Here is an 18,949-nt window from a genome sequence, read left to right as displayed (position 1 = left end):
GATGTTGAGCACCTTTTCATGTACCTGTTGGCCATCTGTATGTCTTTGGAAAAATACCTATTCAGTTCCTTTGCTCATTTTTTAATCAAATTGTTTTTTGTTTTTTGTTTTTTTGCTATTGAGTTGTATGAGTTGTTTGAATATCTTGGATATTAACCTCTTATCAGATATATAATTTGCAAATATTTTCTTCCATTCCATAGGTTGCCTTTTCATTTTGTTGAAGGTGTTCTTTGCTGTGCAAAAGCTTTTTAGTTTGACAAGTACTGCTTGTTTATTTTTGCTTTTGTTTTCTTTGCTTTTGGTGTCAAAAAATCATTGCCAAGACTGATGTCGAGGAGTTTATTACACCCTATGTTTTCTTCTAGGGGTTTTATGGTCTCAGGTCTTACATTCAAGTCTTTAATCCATTTTGAGTTGATTTTTGTGTATGGTATAAGGTAGAGGTCCAGTTTTCCCAACATCATTTATTGAAGAGTCTATCCTTTCTCCATTGTATATTTTTGACTGTTTGTTGTAAATTAATTGACCATTACATACATACGTGACTTTATTTCTGGACTCTTTATTCTGTTCCATTGATCTATATTTCTGGTTTTTGCTAATGTCATACTGCTTTGATTACTATAGTTTGAAATCAGAAAACTTCCAGCGTTGTTTTTCTTTCTCAAGTTCGCTTTGGCTATTTGAGGTCTTTTTTGGTTCCATACAAATTTCAGTACTGTTTGTTCTATTTCTGTGAAAAATGCCATTGGAATTTTGTATTGTTCAATACCTTGAATATTGTATTGAATCTGTAGATTGCTTTGCGTAGTATGGACATTTTAACAATATTAATTCTTCCAATTCATGAGTACAGAATACCTTTCCATTTATTTGTGTCTTCTTCTGTTTCATCTAATGTCTTATAGTTTTCAATGTACAGATCTTTCACCTTTTTGCTTAAATTTATTCCTAGGTATTTTATTCTTTTTGATGTAATTGTAAATGGAATTGTTTTCCTAATTTCTTTTTCTGATAATTCATTATTTATTTATTTTTATAAATTTATTTATTTTATTTATTTATTTTTGGCTGTGTTGGGTCTTTGTTGCTGCGCACGGACTTTCTCTAGTTGCGTAAAGCGGGGGCTGCTCTCTGTTGCGGTGTGTGGGCTTCTTGCTGCAGTGGCTTCTCTTGTTGCAGAGCGTGGGCTCTAGGAGCGCAGGCTTCAGTAGTTGTGGCACGTGCGCTCAGTAGTTGTGGCTCTTGGGCTCTAGAGCGCAGGCTCAGTAGTTGTGGTACATGGGCTTAGTTGCTCCACGGCATGTGGGATCTTCCCAAACCAGGGCTCGAACCCGTGTACCCTGCATTGGCAGGCGGATTCTTAACCACTGCGCCACCAGGGAAGCCCAGATAATTCATTATTAATGTATAGAAATGCAGCTTATTTTTTTATATTGATTTTGTATCCTGCAACTTTACTAAATTTATTAGCTCTACCAGGTTTTTGGTGGAGACTTTAGCAGAGTCTATATATAATATCATATCATCTGCAAATAGAGACAGCTTTACTTCTTCCCTTCTGATTTGTATGCCTTTTATTTCTTCTTTTTTGTCTAATTGCTCTGGCTGGGACTTCCAGTACTATACTGAATAAAAGGGGTTGAGAGTGAGCATTACTGTCTTGTTTCTTATTTTAGAAGAAAAGCTTTCAGCTTTTCACTGTTGAATATGATATTAGCTGTGGGCTAATCATATATGGCCTTTATTATGTTGAGGTATGTTCCCTCTATACCCAGTTTGTTGAGTGTTTTTCTGCATCTACTGACATATGATTTCTATCCTTCATTTTGTTAATGTGGTGTACCACATTAATTTTCATATGTTTAACCATCCTTGTATCCCTGGAATAAATCCCGCTTGATCATGGTGTATGACCATTTTAATATATTGTTGAATTTGGTTTGCTAATGCTTTGTTGAGGACTTTTGCATCTATGTTCATCAGAGATATTGGCCTGTAATTTTCTTTCCTTGTAGTGTCCTTATCTGGTTCTGGTTGTCAGGGTAACCCTGGCCTCGTAAAATTAGTTTTGAAGTATTCTCTCCTCTTCCATTTTTTGGAAGAGTTTGAGAAGGATCGGTATTAATTCTTGTTTAAATATTTAGTAGAATTCACCAATGAAACCATTTGTGTTGGGAGGTATTTGATTACTGATTCAATTTCCTTACTAGTAATCAGTCTGGATTCAGTATGTTTCCAGGAATCTATCCATTTCTTTTAGGTTGTCCAATATGTTGGCCTATAATTGTTCATAGTAGTCTCTTACGATCCTTTGTATTGTGTGGTATTGGTTGTGATTTCTCCTCTTTCATTTCTAATTTTATTTGTTTGAGTTTTTTTTTCTTGATAAGTCTAGCTAAAGGTTTGTCTATTTTATCTTTGTAAAAAAAACCCAGCTCTTTGTTTCATTGATATTTTCTTTTGTGTATAAGCTCCTTCCAGGGAGATAGCGGCAACCTTGAGTAGGCCAGAGAAAGAATGTGGAGATATCATCTGCCAGCCTCCTGAGTCTCCAGGGAGGATCACATTCAGCCCCTAGGCATGTGCTAAATTGGAAGCTTTTAAAGTATGCAAATAGCCCTCTTTGAGGGAAAGACTGGGAGATGGGTGTTTCTGTGTGCTCAGAGCTAGGAGTTTTAGGGGCCTGTCCCACACTTGGAAGTCTTAAAAGTTGGAGCATTAGATCTTGGGTCAAACCCTTTACTCCTCAGGGAGAAGCTGGGAATTGTGAGTTCCCCCCTGTTGTGCTAAGGGTGGGGTTTATAGTGAAAGTGTGTCTCAACCTTTCTTACCCATTTAATTGTGGATGTTTTCTTATTCACTCTGTATAGGAGTCACTCGGGTAGTTCCTGGATTTCTGACAGGGAGAATTTCTCCGTGTGTAGCTGCAGATTCAGTGTCACATTTGTGGGAGGAGGTGAGTTCAGGAACCTCCTACATCTCCAGCTTGGACTGGACTCTTACTTCTTTTTCTTATTAAACCTTTTGTTCTGTACATTCCTATCCCACTCATCTAAATTTCTTTTATCCTGTTATTTTTCCATAATCCTATTCAAATAATAAAGTAGCTCTGTAACAGAGGACAGATTCTTTTCACTCTAGATGTTTTAAGTTAAAAATACCCTACACAGATTGTTTATATTCCTCTCACCCCTACTTTGGTTCCCTTTTTATTCCCATACCACTTCTTCATTTAAAGAAATGTTACTGAGGTTTTAATTCTTTTATTTCCTCCCTGTCACCAGACTTCCATCCAAATACAGACATACATACTCTCTTTTCCTTTCCCTCTTATAGTCTTAACTAGTTTCTTCATCTATAAGGGATAGACTTGATAAATTCTGAAGTCCCAACTCTATTATGAATCCAAGAGATCTTCCTCCCAATGGAGAAATAATATTTTAATATGAAGGCTAGGCTTTCTGAATTAAAAACAATTATAATGAAAAATATAGGGAAAAAGCTCCTTAACTAAGCAACTTAGTATTATTGGAGAACAGTGGTGTCCTAAGCCAGATTTCTAACAAGAAAAATGAACAGTCTTTGGATCATTGTAAACCAGAATCTTCAGAAACCTTGCTAAAAGAAGTTAATGAAAAGAGTGTATCAGTGGCATTGAAAAAAACCTCTGAAATCCTTCAGGATATTGACTGTCTTCTATCAAACTCTAAAAGGTGAAATATGGAATTATTACCATATATTATTAAACCTTGAGGATGTTATTTCAAGTGACTGCTAAAAAATTACTAGAAAGCCAAGAAATTATATATATGACTTCTGTACAATGATTATATGAGAAATGACATTTAACTTTGGAGGTATTTTACCTAACTTGTAAATTTTAAAATATGTATTTTATTAATAAAGAACTATTTTAAAAATTTGAACAATTTCTTATCTCAGATTTGAGAAAAAATTTTATAAAACTGTAGTTGTTGCTGTTTTGTCTTGTGGAGCATTCACTATTAATCAAGTTTTTTCATTTTACTTAATGCAGAATTGTGTACATTGATCATTTGCTATGTAGTCTCTCTACTCCAAGTATTTTTCAGTAGAACCATGAAAAGAGAATTAGGTCTTAAAAAAACAAAACAAAAAACCTTAATGTGGGCAATATTGCTTCAAGCTAAGAATCGAGCACTTTAGCTAAGACTAAATTTTATCTGGACTATCTCATGTACCAGATATTTTCATTTGTTTTGAACATCTCCAAAGATTTATGCTACAACGTGTATGAAACCAAAAGAGGAATGAGCTCACCAAAAGTGCTATGTATTACACCTGTCTCTTGGGAAAGAACAAAGCCATACATCTAAAAAGACTTCAAGATTATACCAGCTATAATCAGAAATGTTCAAATTAACTTATGATTTCTTGAAAAGACCAGTCTCTTCACATAAAAGAGAAGAAGCAACAGAGGAAACAACGAGAAAAATGGAGCAAAGCAAGCAGAGTGTAGTAGGTTAGGAGAGGTAATGTAAGCAATTTGAATGGGCACAATGCTCTCTTTAGCTCCTCTCACAATGGGCTCCCTGCCACCTTCAGGTCTCAGCACAAATATCCCTTCCTCAGAGGGGCCTCACCCAGTTACTATTACATCACCATGTTTACTTCCTTTAGAGCACATATTTCAATCATCCAACTTCTTTGTGGTCTATATCCTCCACTAGAACTTGAGCTCCATAAAGTTATTTTATAGTCTTATTACCAAGCATAGTGCCTGGCATATGGAGAGCACTCAGTATGTATTGCGTAATGAACAGTCCCTTTGGGCAGTAGCCTGTCCACAGAGAAAATAACCAAGTTCTGTTTTGGTTGCAGGAAACCACCTATGTTGTCCCTAAATAACTCTAGAAAGCCTAGACTATAAGAAATGCACCCATGCTGCCATAAGGGTAATGCCAAACTGTTACTGCATTCAGACAGAAAAAATTTGTTCTCAACATGACTAAAAGCACCCAATATTGTGGTTAATGTGCTCAGTAATATTTTTAATAAGCTTTTAAGCTGTGCAGGTAAAATATGTATAATTTCCTCCCTCAGTTGAGTCTTTCCCGTTGGCTAAGAACCAAGAGTGTGACAAGCAATGAAAAGTTCTGTAACAGAAACTAAGCCACACTTTAAGGTTCCGTGAAAGACCTAGAAGTTTGCTTGAGATTGAAGATTCGGATTTTCTGTGGTCTCCTTAAACTATGTACTTACTATAATCCCATTGCCGCCCCTGCATTACATCCAACACTTGTTTTGAGAAACCAGGTAGGAAGGAGAAAGAAATTTTCCTCTTTGAGCCCCCGCTTTTCGCCCAGTGCTTACTAGAGCCACATGCCAAGCTCGATGTCTCCTTGGTGGCTCGCAGAGCAGCCACCACTCCGAGGCAGGGAGTCGGGATGGGAACTGGCCACAGACCCACTAAACAAGCCGCACCTTGTCAGTCCAGTTAGAGTCAAGCTGCCCTTTATGTTGTCTCTCTTCTCGACTCTTGGCCATTCAGTAGTCATGATTAAGCGTTCTAGCCTTCTCACCGCTGTCCACAAGAAAAAGCTGCCCCCAATGCCCACCGCACAGCGGCAAAGAGTAATTATCAAGAGCTCCCCAAGGGGGCGGCGGAGCGCCACAGCGGAGCGTCAGGTCGGCCAAGCCGCCCGGTCGTGCGGAGTGAAAAACTCTCCTACGGCCACCCTAAAGGATCCCGCGCAGGAAGTCGGAAACATCTCTACATGTCCGGGACAGCCGGCGGCACCGCTGGGCAGAAGCCCGCGCGTCCCATATTCGGTGAGGTTAATTCGCGTCCCCGGCTTCCCGCCGCCGCGTGGGTGCGCTGTGGACGGCGCCGGCTAAGCCGAGAATGAATCCTCAGGGTCGAGAGAGGGGAACCAACAAGGCACTTTTCACTTCCCACCCGTCGTCCCAAATGTGTCCTTTTTGGGAGCACGACGGTAGGGGAACTCGAGGTACCCAACCCCTCGGCTTAAGAGCCCTCAACCCGCGTTCCTGGCCGCTCAGAGTAGGACCAGTATCCCGGCGTCCTCTCGGCCGGCGTCGCGGGCTGGAGCCGCTCAGGCCCGCGGCCGGCGTCTCTATGGTACCGACAGAAGAGGGTGTAGAGGGGCGGGGCCGCCGTTCGCGCGGCTGGCTTGCTTCAGCTGGGGGAGCAGACGGTGGGTGCGGCTGATCCTCAGCGAGGGACCGGGCGGGAGGGGGACTGTAGGGACGCCGCGAAACTGCGTCCTGAGGTGGCAGGCCGGAGGCGGGGACCACCTGAACCTGAAGTCTAGAAGATCCAGGTTCCCGATGGGGAAGGCGTGGAGGGGCGGCAGTCGCGTGGGACCCGAGAGCAGGCGGGGTGTGCTCGACAGACACTGGCCGGTGTCTCCGGGATCTGCGCGATCCCTGCACGGCCCTCCTGCTTCGTCGCGCCTTATAGATCCCATGGGCGTCAAGCCCTCGCCTAGGCTTCGCGCCCCTGGCGTTTCCCTGGCTCTGGGCGGGGTGCCGGGGATCTTGCCAGAGTTGCCCGTTGCCACCTTACCAGCCACGAGGGCCCTTAAGGCGCCCAGGCTCCCGGGAGGCGTGATTGTGGAGATTGTAACTTGTTCCCTTCCCTGCAGACGCCAGGGCTTTCCACCTATTTTCTTAATCGACATTTTAAAAATCATTGAATCATGCCAACCTTAGGAAAGAATGACTTTGGGAATTTGCTAAGACTTGAAACATGTTGAAATTCAGAATCGTATGTATTTGTAATGGTCATAGGAAAGAAACGTTTTATATGCAGGTTACGAAAAGTATCCGTGAAAGTGAGCAAGATTTGTGTTTCCTTTCTTTGCAAATTAGCTGAATTAAGATTTGGCGTCTGCTTTGGGTACCATAGCATTAAAGAAAGTAAATATATATTAAGTTTCACAGCAACTACAGTTCATTGAAGAGGACTTATTTGTAAAGCATAATAAAGGCAGTTTTCGGATTTTAGACGGTGCTTTTTCCTCAGGTTTTTGTAAATATGTGTGATGGGGTTTGGGGGGGGGAGAAGGGGGTGAAGCAGAATAGGACATTTATGTTGGGAATTTGCTACCTCTTATTTTTTTGGTAGAAATAACGTCAGAGATTATTAACAAACAATGCACAACAGTGTGTAAAGTAACTGGCTAAGTATGTGTTTGTCGAGTTAAGGAAAGGGAGGATTACTACTAGGTATACGTTGAAGACCCCATAGTTGATGGCATAGTACTCTTATGGGAATGGCGCGTGGCAGAGTTTGGCCATTGCCGAAAATGGCTCCCGCAAGTCCTAGAGACACATTTATGATCTGGGTAACTGGCTGTTATGGCAGAAATCATTCCAAATAATATCTTCAGTTCACAGGCTGAGGATTGCTAACCTGCTTACCCCCTGTATTAGTATAATGGAATATTAAACACCTTGAGCACATTAACTTCATGCATGACAAGTTTAAGAAAATTATAATTACTGCTCTTAATGAACTTGCCCAACAAAAGTGAATATGTAAAATAAAGGTATTTTACAGTTTAAGAGGTTCTGGAGTCCATTCTATTTATGCGGGAGGAGCAGGAAGTGGAAAAAGGAAGCAGAGAGAAGAAAAATGGGACACTTAGGTGTTCTAGTCAGAGACAATAAATAAGAGGAAGTACACCTATTAAATTACTTTCTCATACTCAGAATCTACTCTAAATATCTACACCAGTAGTTGCAGTGGAATAGATGTCAGAACTGTGTGTTTCTGGGACCATAATTATACCTTTCTTGAAAAGAGAAACTACTGTTTTAGCTATCCATGCTGCATAACAAATTACTATACCCCAAAACTTAGAGGCTTAAAACAGTAAACAGTTACTATCTCACTGTACCTTTGGGCCAGAACTTTTGGAAGAGGCTTAGCTGGGTGGTTCTGCTCAGGGTCTCATGAAGCTGTAGTCCAGATGTTGGCAGTGCTGCAGACATCTGCAGGCTTGACTAGGGCTGAAAGGATCTGCTTCTGGGTTCGCTCAGGTGAGCTTTTTGTTCCTCTCTCATCAAGCAAGCTGTTTAAACTTTCCATTTAAAATGCATTTTGTGCTGCCCCATTATGTGTATCTGTTCCTATTCATAAACTACTACAGTATATAGACATTTGGAAAACAGCAAGTTTTTCTTTTTCACGTCGCTTTAAATTTGGATCATCATTTAAATACTTTAAGTGATCTTTTCATGTTTCACTTTGCTCATGACACTTCACTAGCTACTCGATTCTTTTTGTATCTGAACTCATCGAGTAAAACATAAGGTGAGTACATTTAAATATATTTAGTGATGACAAAAATTGTTTAGTGAGTAAAAGAAGATGGATGTAATGAAATGGCTTTATAGAGACATCATGCAATTTGCAATTAGGTGGATAATGACCTTTTGTCTGCTTTCTAGGATGAGGCTTGACAATAAATTTGCAATTAAATGCATATAGAAGCATAATTTGAGCGGCAGAAGAGCTTTTCTGTTAGGCCTCTGTGTATACTGTGTCCAGCCTACGTTCTCCTCACACTCATCCACCTGACTGGCCTTCTTTCTTCTTAGGGCTAATTTACAGGCCACGGCTTACTGAAGGAGGGGGATATTGCTCTGCGGCTGTACCTCTCTGGCTTGGTCATTAATTCAAGCTTTCTGTGTCCCAGTTCCTATCCGCTAAGTGGATAATGACATTATCTTTGGTTCAAAGGAATATTTTATAAACTTTAAAATTATATGCCCTGAGCCTTTAAGCACATTGACTTCTTTATCCATTCACGTGTCAAATGTTTACTTTGCAAAGCAGAGACCTGATTCATGATGTGTGGAACTATAAATCCTAAGGTATATGGAAAGGATTCATGACCTTGGAGGTTTCTTTTGCATTTTGGTCATATCTCTTGGTTGAAAGTATCTTGAAATCATTATTTCCTAATCCTGGAAGAATCTGTAGACTATAAGTGAATCTTAGTGCTTTAGAAAACAATTTTCATTTTTCCAAATGACTAAGAATTTGAGGATGGTTTTAGATTCCATTGGCATTAACAAAATAGTTGTTCTCTGCAAAGCAAGTATTCTTCACACTAATAAAAAAACTTAAAGGAACCTGCATAAGTTTATTTCATCTGGAGATACAGAAGTCTTTCATACAGGCCTTTCATGTACCAACTAATACATATATGTAAATACATTATTTTTATATTATACTATAAATTTGACTTGTGAGATTTGCATACAATTTTATTAATGTTATATATTCTAATATTTTATTAGTATTTATAATGTTATAAATATTTTTCTACATTTTTAAAAATTATACGTTTAAGAAGCTGAGTTTAGCATCATGGTCTGAGTTATTAATTACTTCTAACTTTTCAAAGGAGCTTTATTGGTTTTGTTTTCATGATAGTAAGACATTAAAAATTTTTATGAAATCAAAGAAAAGGAAAAAAAAGTAATGATCACATGTAAGCCCACCAGTGAGAGACAAGCTAAATGAACAGCCTTCCAGATTTTTTATGCATATGTACATATTTTTAACAAAAATGTAATATTTTACATATTATTTTTTAGGCTACCTTTTAAATTTTAATATCTATTGAGCATTTCCTATGTCAACAAATATGGGAATAAGTATTTTTTTAATGACTTCATAATTGTATGGAATTTATTTCACTAGTCCTGTATTTTGGACACATAGTTTCTAATTTTTCCTTATTATAAACAATGCTGTGCTGAACATCCATGTGTAACTCTTTGTATTTATCTAATTAGTTTCTTAGGATAATTTCCTAGAATTGGAAATGCTGAGTCAAAAGTGTTTGCTCATTTATTAATCATTTTTGATACACATTGTCAAATTGTCTGCTAGAAGAGTTATACCAATTTATACAACTGCTAATACTCTGAGTGATCGTTTCCCCACCACAAACAAATCATTAGCAATCTTTTGTCGATCTTACATTGAAATCTCATTGTTTTAAATTAAATTCAATTGATTACCAATAAAGTTGAAATCTTTTAATAGTTTTCTTTGACCGTTTGTATTTCTTCCTTTTCCAAATTGCCTTTTCATAGACATTGCCATGTTATTATTGGGATACGTATTTTTTCTTCTTGTTAGTTTTAAAAGCCCTTAGTAAAGTAGGGCTTCTAATCTTTCTCCATCATAAATGTTCAAAATTTCCTCCATTTATTAGTCTTTAATTTTGACATGCAGAAGTCTACATTTTTATATAGTCATGTCTATCAGTATTTTTAAAATAATTTTGAGCTCCTCTCTAAAAGTCTAGCTAGCTGGACTATGTAGAAGTCTGTTTACAAATTCATATAAATATCCCAAATTTGATAACCAAACTGATTACAAAAACTATCTGACCATGGAAAATTTTCAGGCATCTAGTCAATGAAACTGATTCCCTTTCTTAATTTAACCAGAGAAACGGTCTGCATTACAAAACTAATCCATGGGATTGTGACATTTTGAAATCTAAAATTGTTTGATTTAACAACTCTACCATATAAAACTGAGCATTGCACAGATGATCCAATCTCAGGTTTCTTCTGATGATTGACTCTCCAGTAATACTTAGCAGTTAAACCCTTTTGTAACAGACCGATTACCATTGTGGACTGGTCGTCCTGCTCAGTATAGTATATTTGCGAGATTCCTCATCTAATGCATCTAGAAGGATAAAGGAGCCCACCTTCTACTATATAGGCTGAAAAGGCCAAATACTATCTTTTCCAACCTCCCTTGCAACTAGGGAACGGGCATGTGACCTAGGCCCAGCCAATGCCCAACTCCAAATTTTGAGAGCAAAGAAACAAATATGCCAAGAATCTTGTATGACAGCAGCAGATAGGGCAGTACTAGCAGCAATGCCAATGATAATATCTGGTGATGGGTCAGGCAGTGTAAGCTGGGCTCAGGGGCAGAGAGGTCTTCACCACAGGTGTCTGATGTCATTTTCACTGAGGTGCTTGAGGCAGAGTTTGAAGCCTGCTTCTTGAAACCTGGCAAGTCTGTGATTTCCCAATATCCTTTGAATGCTTTTTGCTTTTACTTAGAGTGCTTTCTGTTCCGTGCACTTAAGGACCCTAACTGACACAGGATCTGAGTGAAATCATTGTTCCTTACCAATTTGGAATTATACATGCATTTCCCCCTTCCCCAAACACACACTTGACCTGTCTCAGACTTTGCATTTACCTTTCAGTATTCATATTACTCTGCTTCTGCAAGTTTATTGGCACTTACTCTTTCGAATGCCAATCTGAAAATGTTTTGTGAAGTTGCTAAAAGAAAACCCCTTTTATGATTTTGATGAGAGTTACATTAAATTTATAGATTAAATTTGAGGAGGAGAACACCATCCATGTCGTCTTCTTCCTCAGTAAAATGGTCTGGCTCTTGTTTCAGTAAAGTTCCATCAAAGGAGCAGAACTGCTTTGCGTGCTAAGGAATAAGAAGTTTAGACCTGCTGTAATCGTGGCGCTCGGAGGGCAGGCGCTGCAAGCCGTTGCCTCTGAGTCTGTTTTTGAACCTGAAGCTGCAGCAAGTCGGGAGGGGAAGGTGGATGTGGATGAGAACAAGGACAGAATGGAACCTGCACTGGCCTCTCACCAACTCCAGTTTTGATGCCGTGGGTGACCTGCGGGAGAGGCTGGCACTCTTGACCCTGGGGCTGCACATGCAGGCCCAGGATTTGGAGAAGCTGAAGGAAGATATGGTGAAGGCTGAAGGAGCTGCAGGCCTAGCTGCTTGCCCATGCCAGCAAGGTGAGCTGACAGATCAGCAGCAAGACGTGCGAGCTCCACGGCGCGTCCGGCGCCAACCTTTAGAGTTAAAAAATGTGGCTGCTGCTTCACTTCTGCCTTCCGAGTCCCATGTACAGTGTCTCCTGTAGCCAGCACTACAAAGAACTATAAAAGGAAGGGGATTCTGGGAAATGTCCTTCCAACTTAGCTGCGTTAACATAGCACAAAGCCACCAGAGCTCTAAATAGCTGATTGATCAAGTACAGTTTTGTCATTTTCTTCACATGCATTACCTGTTTAGTTTATTCCTTGATATTTGAAATTTTTATTGCTGTTGTGAATGTTCATTTTCCTGTATTTTCCCCTTATGATTATTGCTGGTATATTAATAATTTATCTTGAATTAGCCGCCTTTTGCAACTTAAATTCTAACAATTTTCAATTTATTCTCTTGGATAGGCAGTCATTTCACTTACAAACTAATGTAATTATTTTCTTCCTGATAAAGTAATGATACATTTTCTCTCTCCCTCCCTCTATCCCTTCCTTGCCTCATTACATTGATTAAAACTGCCAGAACAATATTATAATAGCTGTACTGTTTTTGACTTTAAAGATAATGTTTCTTGGTTTTCATTCATTCTGGTTTCTTATAACCTAGCAGTTCTTAATGTTTAGTGAACATAAGAATTACCTGGTATTCGCACTTGCTAAAAATGGAGATTTCCAGGAACACATGCTACATTTTACTAAATGCCGTTTAATCATTTAATAGGCAATACCTGGTGGATAACAGATACAGTGTATGATGATTTTTATTTAATTCATTCAATAAATACTTGTTGAGCATCCACTGTGTGCTAAAAGATAGTGGTGAATAAATAGACCAAGTCTGCTCTCTGAGCTTTTGTTTTCTTTCCTGAAATGTTTACAGAGCATAAACTCTTGAAAAGTAGGCAAGTCTTCTGGCTCTAACGGAATTACTTGCACCACCATTTAAGCTTAGTTTCTTTGAGCTAATTAGGTCACTTTATTTTTCTTTTAAGCAGTTTAAAAGTGATGAATTATATATTGCATTGTGGTCAGAGAATTTGGCCTGAACATTTCCACTTTTTAGATTTTGTTGAAGTTTTTCTTGTGGATGAGTAAATGTGTAATTAAATTTTATAAATGAGCCAGAGACATTTGGAAATAATGTGTATTCTATGTAATATACACAGTTTTAGACCTGTATATGAAATAAAATTTGTAATTAAAGTATTCAGACTATATCTTTTTTTTTTGCTACTTGACCTAATTCATGTAAGCACGATTTGACATGTAAGCATCTTCTTATATAACTTTACTATGACTTGAATATTTTATCCCTTTTGATCCCACTAAGTCTTTTGCCATAAATTGTGTTTGATGGTAGTATTACCACAGCTGCTTAATTTTGTTTGTGTTTTCTAGATATGTATTTTCTCATCTCTTTATTTTCTATATTGCTGAGACTTTTTGTTTGAGATGTTTTCTTATGAACAGTAACTTGGGAGATGTTTACTTCTGTTCCAATCTGTCTCTTTATAGAGAAATTTAATACATTCGCATATATTATAGTATTTGTGTTTGATGTGTTTGTTTCCTTTTTTATTTTTTTGGTGGGTGGGGGTGGGAGTAAAATTTTCTTCTTCATTTTTTTCCTTTTCTGTTTTGCTATATTGAGCAAGTTTTCTGTATTCCTCTCTTCTTCCCCTAGAAATTTAGAAGTGCTGCTCCTTATTTTTTCCCCAGAAATCATATGTAAATGTGTTATAATTTCTAAGGCAAGAATCTTAAAATTTGCAGTTGTCACATAGAGGCCATAATTTAGTTGTTTAGAACCCTATTGTCAGAATCCTGTTCTCCCAGAGCTCTGTAATTGCTGTCCCACAATATTTGGTGTTGGTGTTAATCACATTCTCTTTCTTTTGCAGATAATCATTGTTGTTGATGATGGTGTTGTTTTTGGACTTGGAAACTCTTAAGGATTTTCTCTTTATTTTTTGAATTTGTTTTTTCTTTCAATGCCCAACTCTTTGTCCTTTTTTTCTCCCTCAAGCTTTGGGAAAATTCTTTGAAAGTATTTTTACTCACTAATTGTGTTTTTTGAAGCATTCATTTTACTATGCATTGCTTCTATTGACTTTTTTTTGGGCCATCAGGTTTTTTTATCCCCATAATCTCTTTCTTATTTTCAGATTGCTCCTTTTACATGAAAGGCTGCTACTGTTACTGACAATAAAATATTTTCCCTAACTTTTTAACATCTTTATTAGAGTATAATTGACATGTAATAAACTGTACATATTTAAAATGTGCGATTTGATATTTTTTTTTTAATTTTTATTTAATTAATTAATTTATTTTTGGCTGTGTTTGGTCTTTGTTGCTGCATGCGGGCTTTCTCTAGTTGCGGCGAGTGGGGGCTACTCTTTGTTGCGGTGCGTGGGCTTCTTATTGCAGTGGTTTCTCTTGTTGTGGAGCACGGGCTCTAGGCGCACAGGCTTCAGTAGCTGTGGCTCGCGGGCTCTAGAGCGCAGGCTCAGTAGTTGTGGCGCGTGGGCTTAGTTGCTCCGCGGCATGTGGGATCTTCCTGGACCAGGGCTCGAACCCATGTTCCCTGCATTGGCAGGCGGATTCTTAACCACTGCGCCACCAGGGAAGCCCCCGATTTGATATGTTTTGATGTGGGTATGAGACTATGAACCGTGAAACTGTTACCACAATCAAGATAATGAACGTATCTGTCCCTCCAGTGTCCTTATGCTCCTTTTTAATCCTTCCTGCCCCTCCGGTCTCCATGCAACCACTGATCTGCTTTCTGTCACTTAGATTAGTTTGTATTTTCTAGAATTTTATATAAATGGACTCATACTATGTACTCTTTTAAAAAAAATATTTCTAAATGAAAATTTCAAACATAAAAGGAGTATAATGAACTAAAGTATATCCATTACCTAAATTTAACAATTATAACATTTTCACATACTTGCTTCAATTATTTACTTTTTAAAAATAGCCTTTTTTTTTTTTAATATAGCAGTTTTAGGTTTATGGAAAAATGAAGCAGAGTAGGGAGTGTTCCCATATATTCCTTCTACCTCTGCACACATTTCTCCCTATTAACTTTTTGCATGAGTGTGGCACATTTGTTACAATTAAAGAACCAATATTGATACATTATTATTGACTAAAGTCCAGAGTTTACATTAGGGTTCATTCTTTGTGTTATACAGTTCTATGGGTTTTGACTATGTAATCTTTTTTTTTTCGGTCTGGTTTAGTGTTATTTTAAGGTTCATTCATGTTTTTGTATGATTCACGTTTTGGTTTCTTTTTATTTCTTTTTTCCACATTTTGTTTATCCAGTTGGGTTGTTTCCAGTTTGGAGCTAATGTAAAGAAAGCTGCTATGAGCATTGATGTGCAAGTCTTTGATGTGCAACTCTTTGTGCAGATGTTTGCTCTCATTTCTCATAGGTAAATACCTAGGAATGGAATGACTGAGTCATATGGTAGGAGTATGTTCAACTTTTTCAGAAACTGGAAAGTTGTTGTATCATTTTACATTTCCACCAGCAGTGTAGGAGAGTTCTGGTTGCTGCACATCTTGTCAACATTTGGAATGGTCAGTCTTAAATTTTAGCAGGTCTAATAGTTATGTTTGGAATCTCATTGTGGTTTTAGTTTCCATTTCCCTAATAATGAATGATGTTGAATCTATTTCATGTGCTTCTTGACCACCTGTATATCATCTTTGTAAAGTACCTTTTCAGATCTTTCACCCATCTTTGTATCAGTCTGTTTTTCTGTTATCATGTTTTGAGAATTCTTTGTTCTGTGTACAAATCCTTTACCAAATATGAGATATGCAAAAACGTTCTCTCAGTCTGTGTCTTGTCTTTTCATTCTCTTAACGTCTTTCAAAGAGCAGAAGTTCTTAACTTTGATGAAGTTCAATATATCAACTTTTTAAAACAGGTGGAGCTTTTGATACTGACACTAAGAACTCTTTGTATAACCCAAGGACAAAAACATTCTCCTGTGTTTTCTTCCAGAAGTTTTACAGTTTTGTTTTACTTTTAGGTCTGTGATCCATTTTGAGTTAATTTTTGTATAGGGAGGAAGGTATGGATTGAGGTTCATTACTTTTGCATATGGCTATCCAATTGTTCCAGCACCATTTGTTGAAAGGAATATCTTTTCTCCATTGACTCTCCTCTGCATGTTTGTCAAATAATCAGTTGACCATTATGTGTGGATCTATTTGTGATCCCACTCTCTATTCTGTTGCATTGGTATATTTGTCCATCTTCATAACGATACCACATTCTTCATTACTGTAGCTTTATAATAAGACTTGAAATCAGATGGTGTAAGTCCTTCAACTTAGTTCTTTTTTAAAGGTGTTTTCCTATTCTAGGTCTTTTGCATTTCCCTATAAATTTTAGAATATATACAATGAGCTATGTATAGTTTTTATTACAGAATGGAGGTTGAATCATTCTCAATAAATCATTTAGTTATTCTTTAAGTCTCAGAACTAAAACAAAACAGTACAAAAACTTCAGGTATCACACAATGTTGATAACTTTAACTAGATAAGTGATTTCAATATTCTATGCCAGGTAAGCACTCAGAATTATGATTACCTTTTTATGTCAGTTAAGTTTCTTTGGTTAGAGGTAACAGAAAGGAAAAGGGGACTTATTGGGAAAATCCTGAGGTAGCTCATAGAAGGTGAAAGATGAGCTGCAGGAACCAGGGCAGCTCTGAGAACCTTAGAGATTGGACCTGAGGACTTGAGGTCCTTATGATTCTTTTTTCCTAGGCTGTTCCATGTAGTGGAGTCCATGGTCTGTAAGAAGAAAAAGAACTTTCCCGATCAGCTCCACTAGGAAAAATTCTGGAAAGGAGTCTGATTGGCCCAGCTGGGGTCACCTTCATAAGCAGAGTAATCACTACTAATCACTACTATAAAATTATTACTTATTAGTAATTGCTTGTTAATCACTACTATTAAAAAGGGAGACAGGGAATTCTAATTGGTCAGCTCCAGAGTTTGGGTATTTTTTTTTTTTAATAAATTTATTTATTTATTTATTTTAGCTGTGTTGGGTCTCCATTTCTGTGCGAGGGCTTTCTCTAGTTGCGGCAAGCGGGGGTCACTCTTCATTGTGGTGCGCGGGCCTCTCACTATCGCGGCCTCTCCTGTTGCGGAGCACAGGCTCCAGACGCGCAGGCTCAGTAGTTGTGGCTCATGGGCCCAGTTGCTCCCCGGCATGTGGGATCTTCCCAGACCAGGGCTCGAACCCGTGTCCCCTGCATTGGCAGGCAGATTCTCAACCACTGCGCCACCAGGGAAGCCCGAGTTTGGGTATTTTGATGAGCAGTTTTCCCAAAGGAAGTAGATGCTGTTATCAGAAAAAGTATGGAAAGCAGTTTCTGGGTACACAGACACAATGGATCCCCACTACTGTGTAGTACACATTGCTGAAAGAAAGAACTATTTGATGACCTCAAAGTAGTAGATTAGTCAGTGGGCTTTCTTAAATTTCCCTTGATACATGCTACCATCTAAACTGTTGTTCCTACAAAGCTAATCTGTTCTCTTTGGGCCACATGGCATATTATATATAAATGTAAGAAATACCATTTCTTTTAATACTTGAAAGTTGCTAAGAGAGTATATCGTAAATGTTCTCATCACACTCACACAAAGGTAACCATGTAAAGTCATGACTGTGTTAACTAACCTTATTGTGGTGATCATTTCACAATACATACGTATATCAAATCATCATGTTGTGTAACATAAACTTACACAGTGCTATGTACCAGTTATATCTCCATAAAGCTGGAAAAAGTAAAATGAAATTACTGATAACAGTTAAAGAAAAAAAGAAATACCAGTTTTTACAACTTGGTTTTATACTTGTAAAATTATTCTCAATATTGTTTTGTTTATATATTATATGGCAGCCCATAATCTTCATTTTCTCTGCTTTCTATTTTAGGGTGACTGGGAATGTAAACAAGAATAAGCTGTTTGTTTCCTGATGGCTTTTAGCATATACTGACATACTGTTTGTGATGGCATCTGAGACTGAGAAGACCCATGCTTTACTCCAGTCTTGTAGCACCGAATCTCTTATTTCCAGCCTTGGTCTGGGCATTTTCTGCCTAGTAGCTGACAGACTTCTTCAGTTTTCCATAATTCAACAAAATGACTGGCTTCGTGCACTCTCAGATAATTCAGTACATTGCGTGATTGGCATGTGGTCATGGGCAATAGTCATTGGAATCAAGAAGAAGACTGACATTGGAGAAATCATTTTAGCTGGATTTTTAGCCTCTGTTATTGATATAGACCACTTTTTTCTAGCTGGATCCCTATCTTTAAAGGTAAGAAACGTATATGTTTAATTTTTCTGGTCTTTCATTTTTTTAACATCATTTTATTTATCTTCACAGCATCATTCTACTTAGAGCTAGAGAAGATTAGCCTTATTTTAAAACAGGAAAGCCCATTCTTCCAACTTTTTTGAGCACCGAGTACTTCCCTAGAGCACAGACATGTTGCTGACCACATCATATGGCATCACAAAGTGCCGTGGATGCACCCAGAGCAAGGGCTCACTAATTGTACCTAAGGAGTTCCATTCTGGCTTTACAGAGGATGTGTTTAGCCAAGTCTTTTTTTTTTTTTTAATTGAAGTATAGTTAATTTACAATGTTGTGTTAATTTCTGCTGTACAGCAAAGTGGTTCAGTTATATGTATATATACATTCTTTTTTTTAATATTTTTTTCCATTATGGTTTATCATAGGCTATTGAATAGAGTTCCCTGTGCTATATAGTAGGATATTGTTGTTTATCCATTACCCAAGTCTTGAAGGAAAGATTAGCTAACTGCTTTAAAGTAATGGGGGTCATTCTCAAGGCCATCCTAGTCCTTTTTGTATCAGGGTTCTTTCTTTAGGACCACACTTAAAATTTTCCCCTATTCTTCATATTTTACAGTTAACATGAAGCTCCTAAGTGCTCCATAACAGCTGAATAGCTTTAAGATGATTCCTAGGCCTGGGGAATGACTGTAATGGATTCATTCATTCCTCAAGGC

General features: G+C 38.0%; 2 protein-coding genes across 14 annotated transcripts in view; both read left to right on the top strand.

The window, feature by feature from the left end:
• Window positions 1–3,935, top strand: part of LOC309624288 (uncharacterized protein C5orf34 homolog) — a 38,575-nt gene extending 34,640 nt beyond the window's left edge. For all 3 annotated transcript variants that reach the window (XM_082382305.1, XM_082382306.1, XM_082382304.1), the window contains exon 13: window positions 3,530–3,935. In XM_082382305.1, coding sequence (XP_082238431.1) covers window positions 3,530–3,723 — 194 coding nt within the window. In that variant the 3' untranslated portion in view covers window positions 3,724–3,935. The remainder of the gene's footprint in view (window positions 1–3,529) is intronic.
• Window positions 3,936–4,037: 102 nt separating this feature from the next.
• TMEM267 (transmembrane protein 267) overlaps window positions 4,038–18,949 on the top strand; it is a 29,924-nt gene continuing 15,012 nt past the window's right edge. Inside the window, exons 1-3 of one of the 11 annotated variants that reach the window (XM_082382511.1) lie at window positions 4,038–5,817; window positions 15,196–15,305; window positions 17,843–17,914. In XM_082382511.1, the coding sequence (XP_082238637.1) occupies window positions 5,368–5,817; window positions 15,196–15,305; window positions 17,843–17,885 (603 nt within the window). In that variant the 5' untranslated portion in view covers window positions 4,038–5,367 and the 3' untranslated portion in view covers window positions 17,886–17,914. The other 10 variants (XM_082382517.1, XM_082382515.1, XM_082382519.1 and 7 more) reach the window with 10 other exon arrangements.

This window comes from Balaenoptera borealis (assembly GCF_965194805.1).
Source record: "Balaenoptera borealis genome assembly, chromosome: 2".
In the NCBI taxonomy this organism is placed as follows: domain Eukaryota; kingdom Metazoa; phylum Chordata; class Mammalia; order Artiodactyla; family Balaenopteridae; genus Balaenoptera; species Balaenoptera borealis.
The sequence above is the reverse complement of the archived record's forward strand: the minus strand, read 5'-3'. Positions and strand labels throughout refer to the sequence as shown.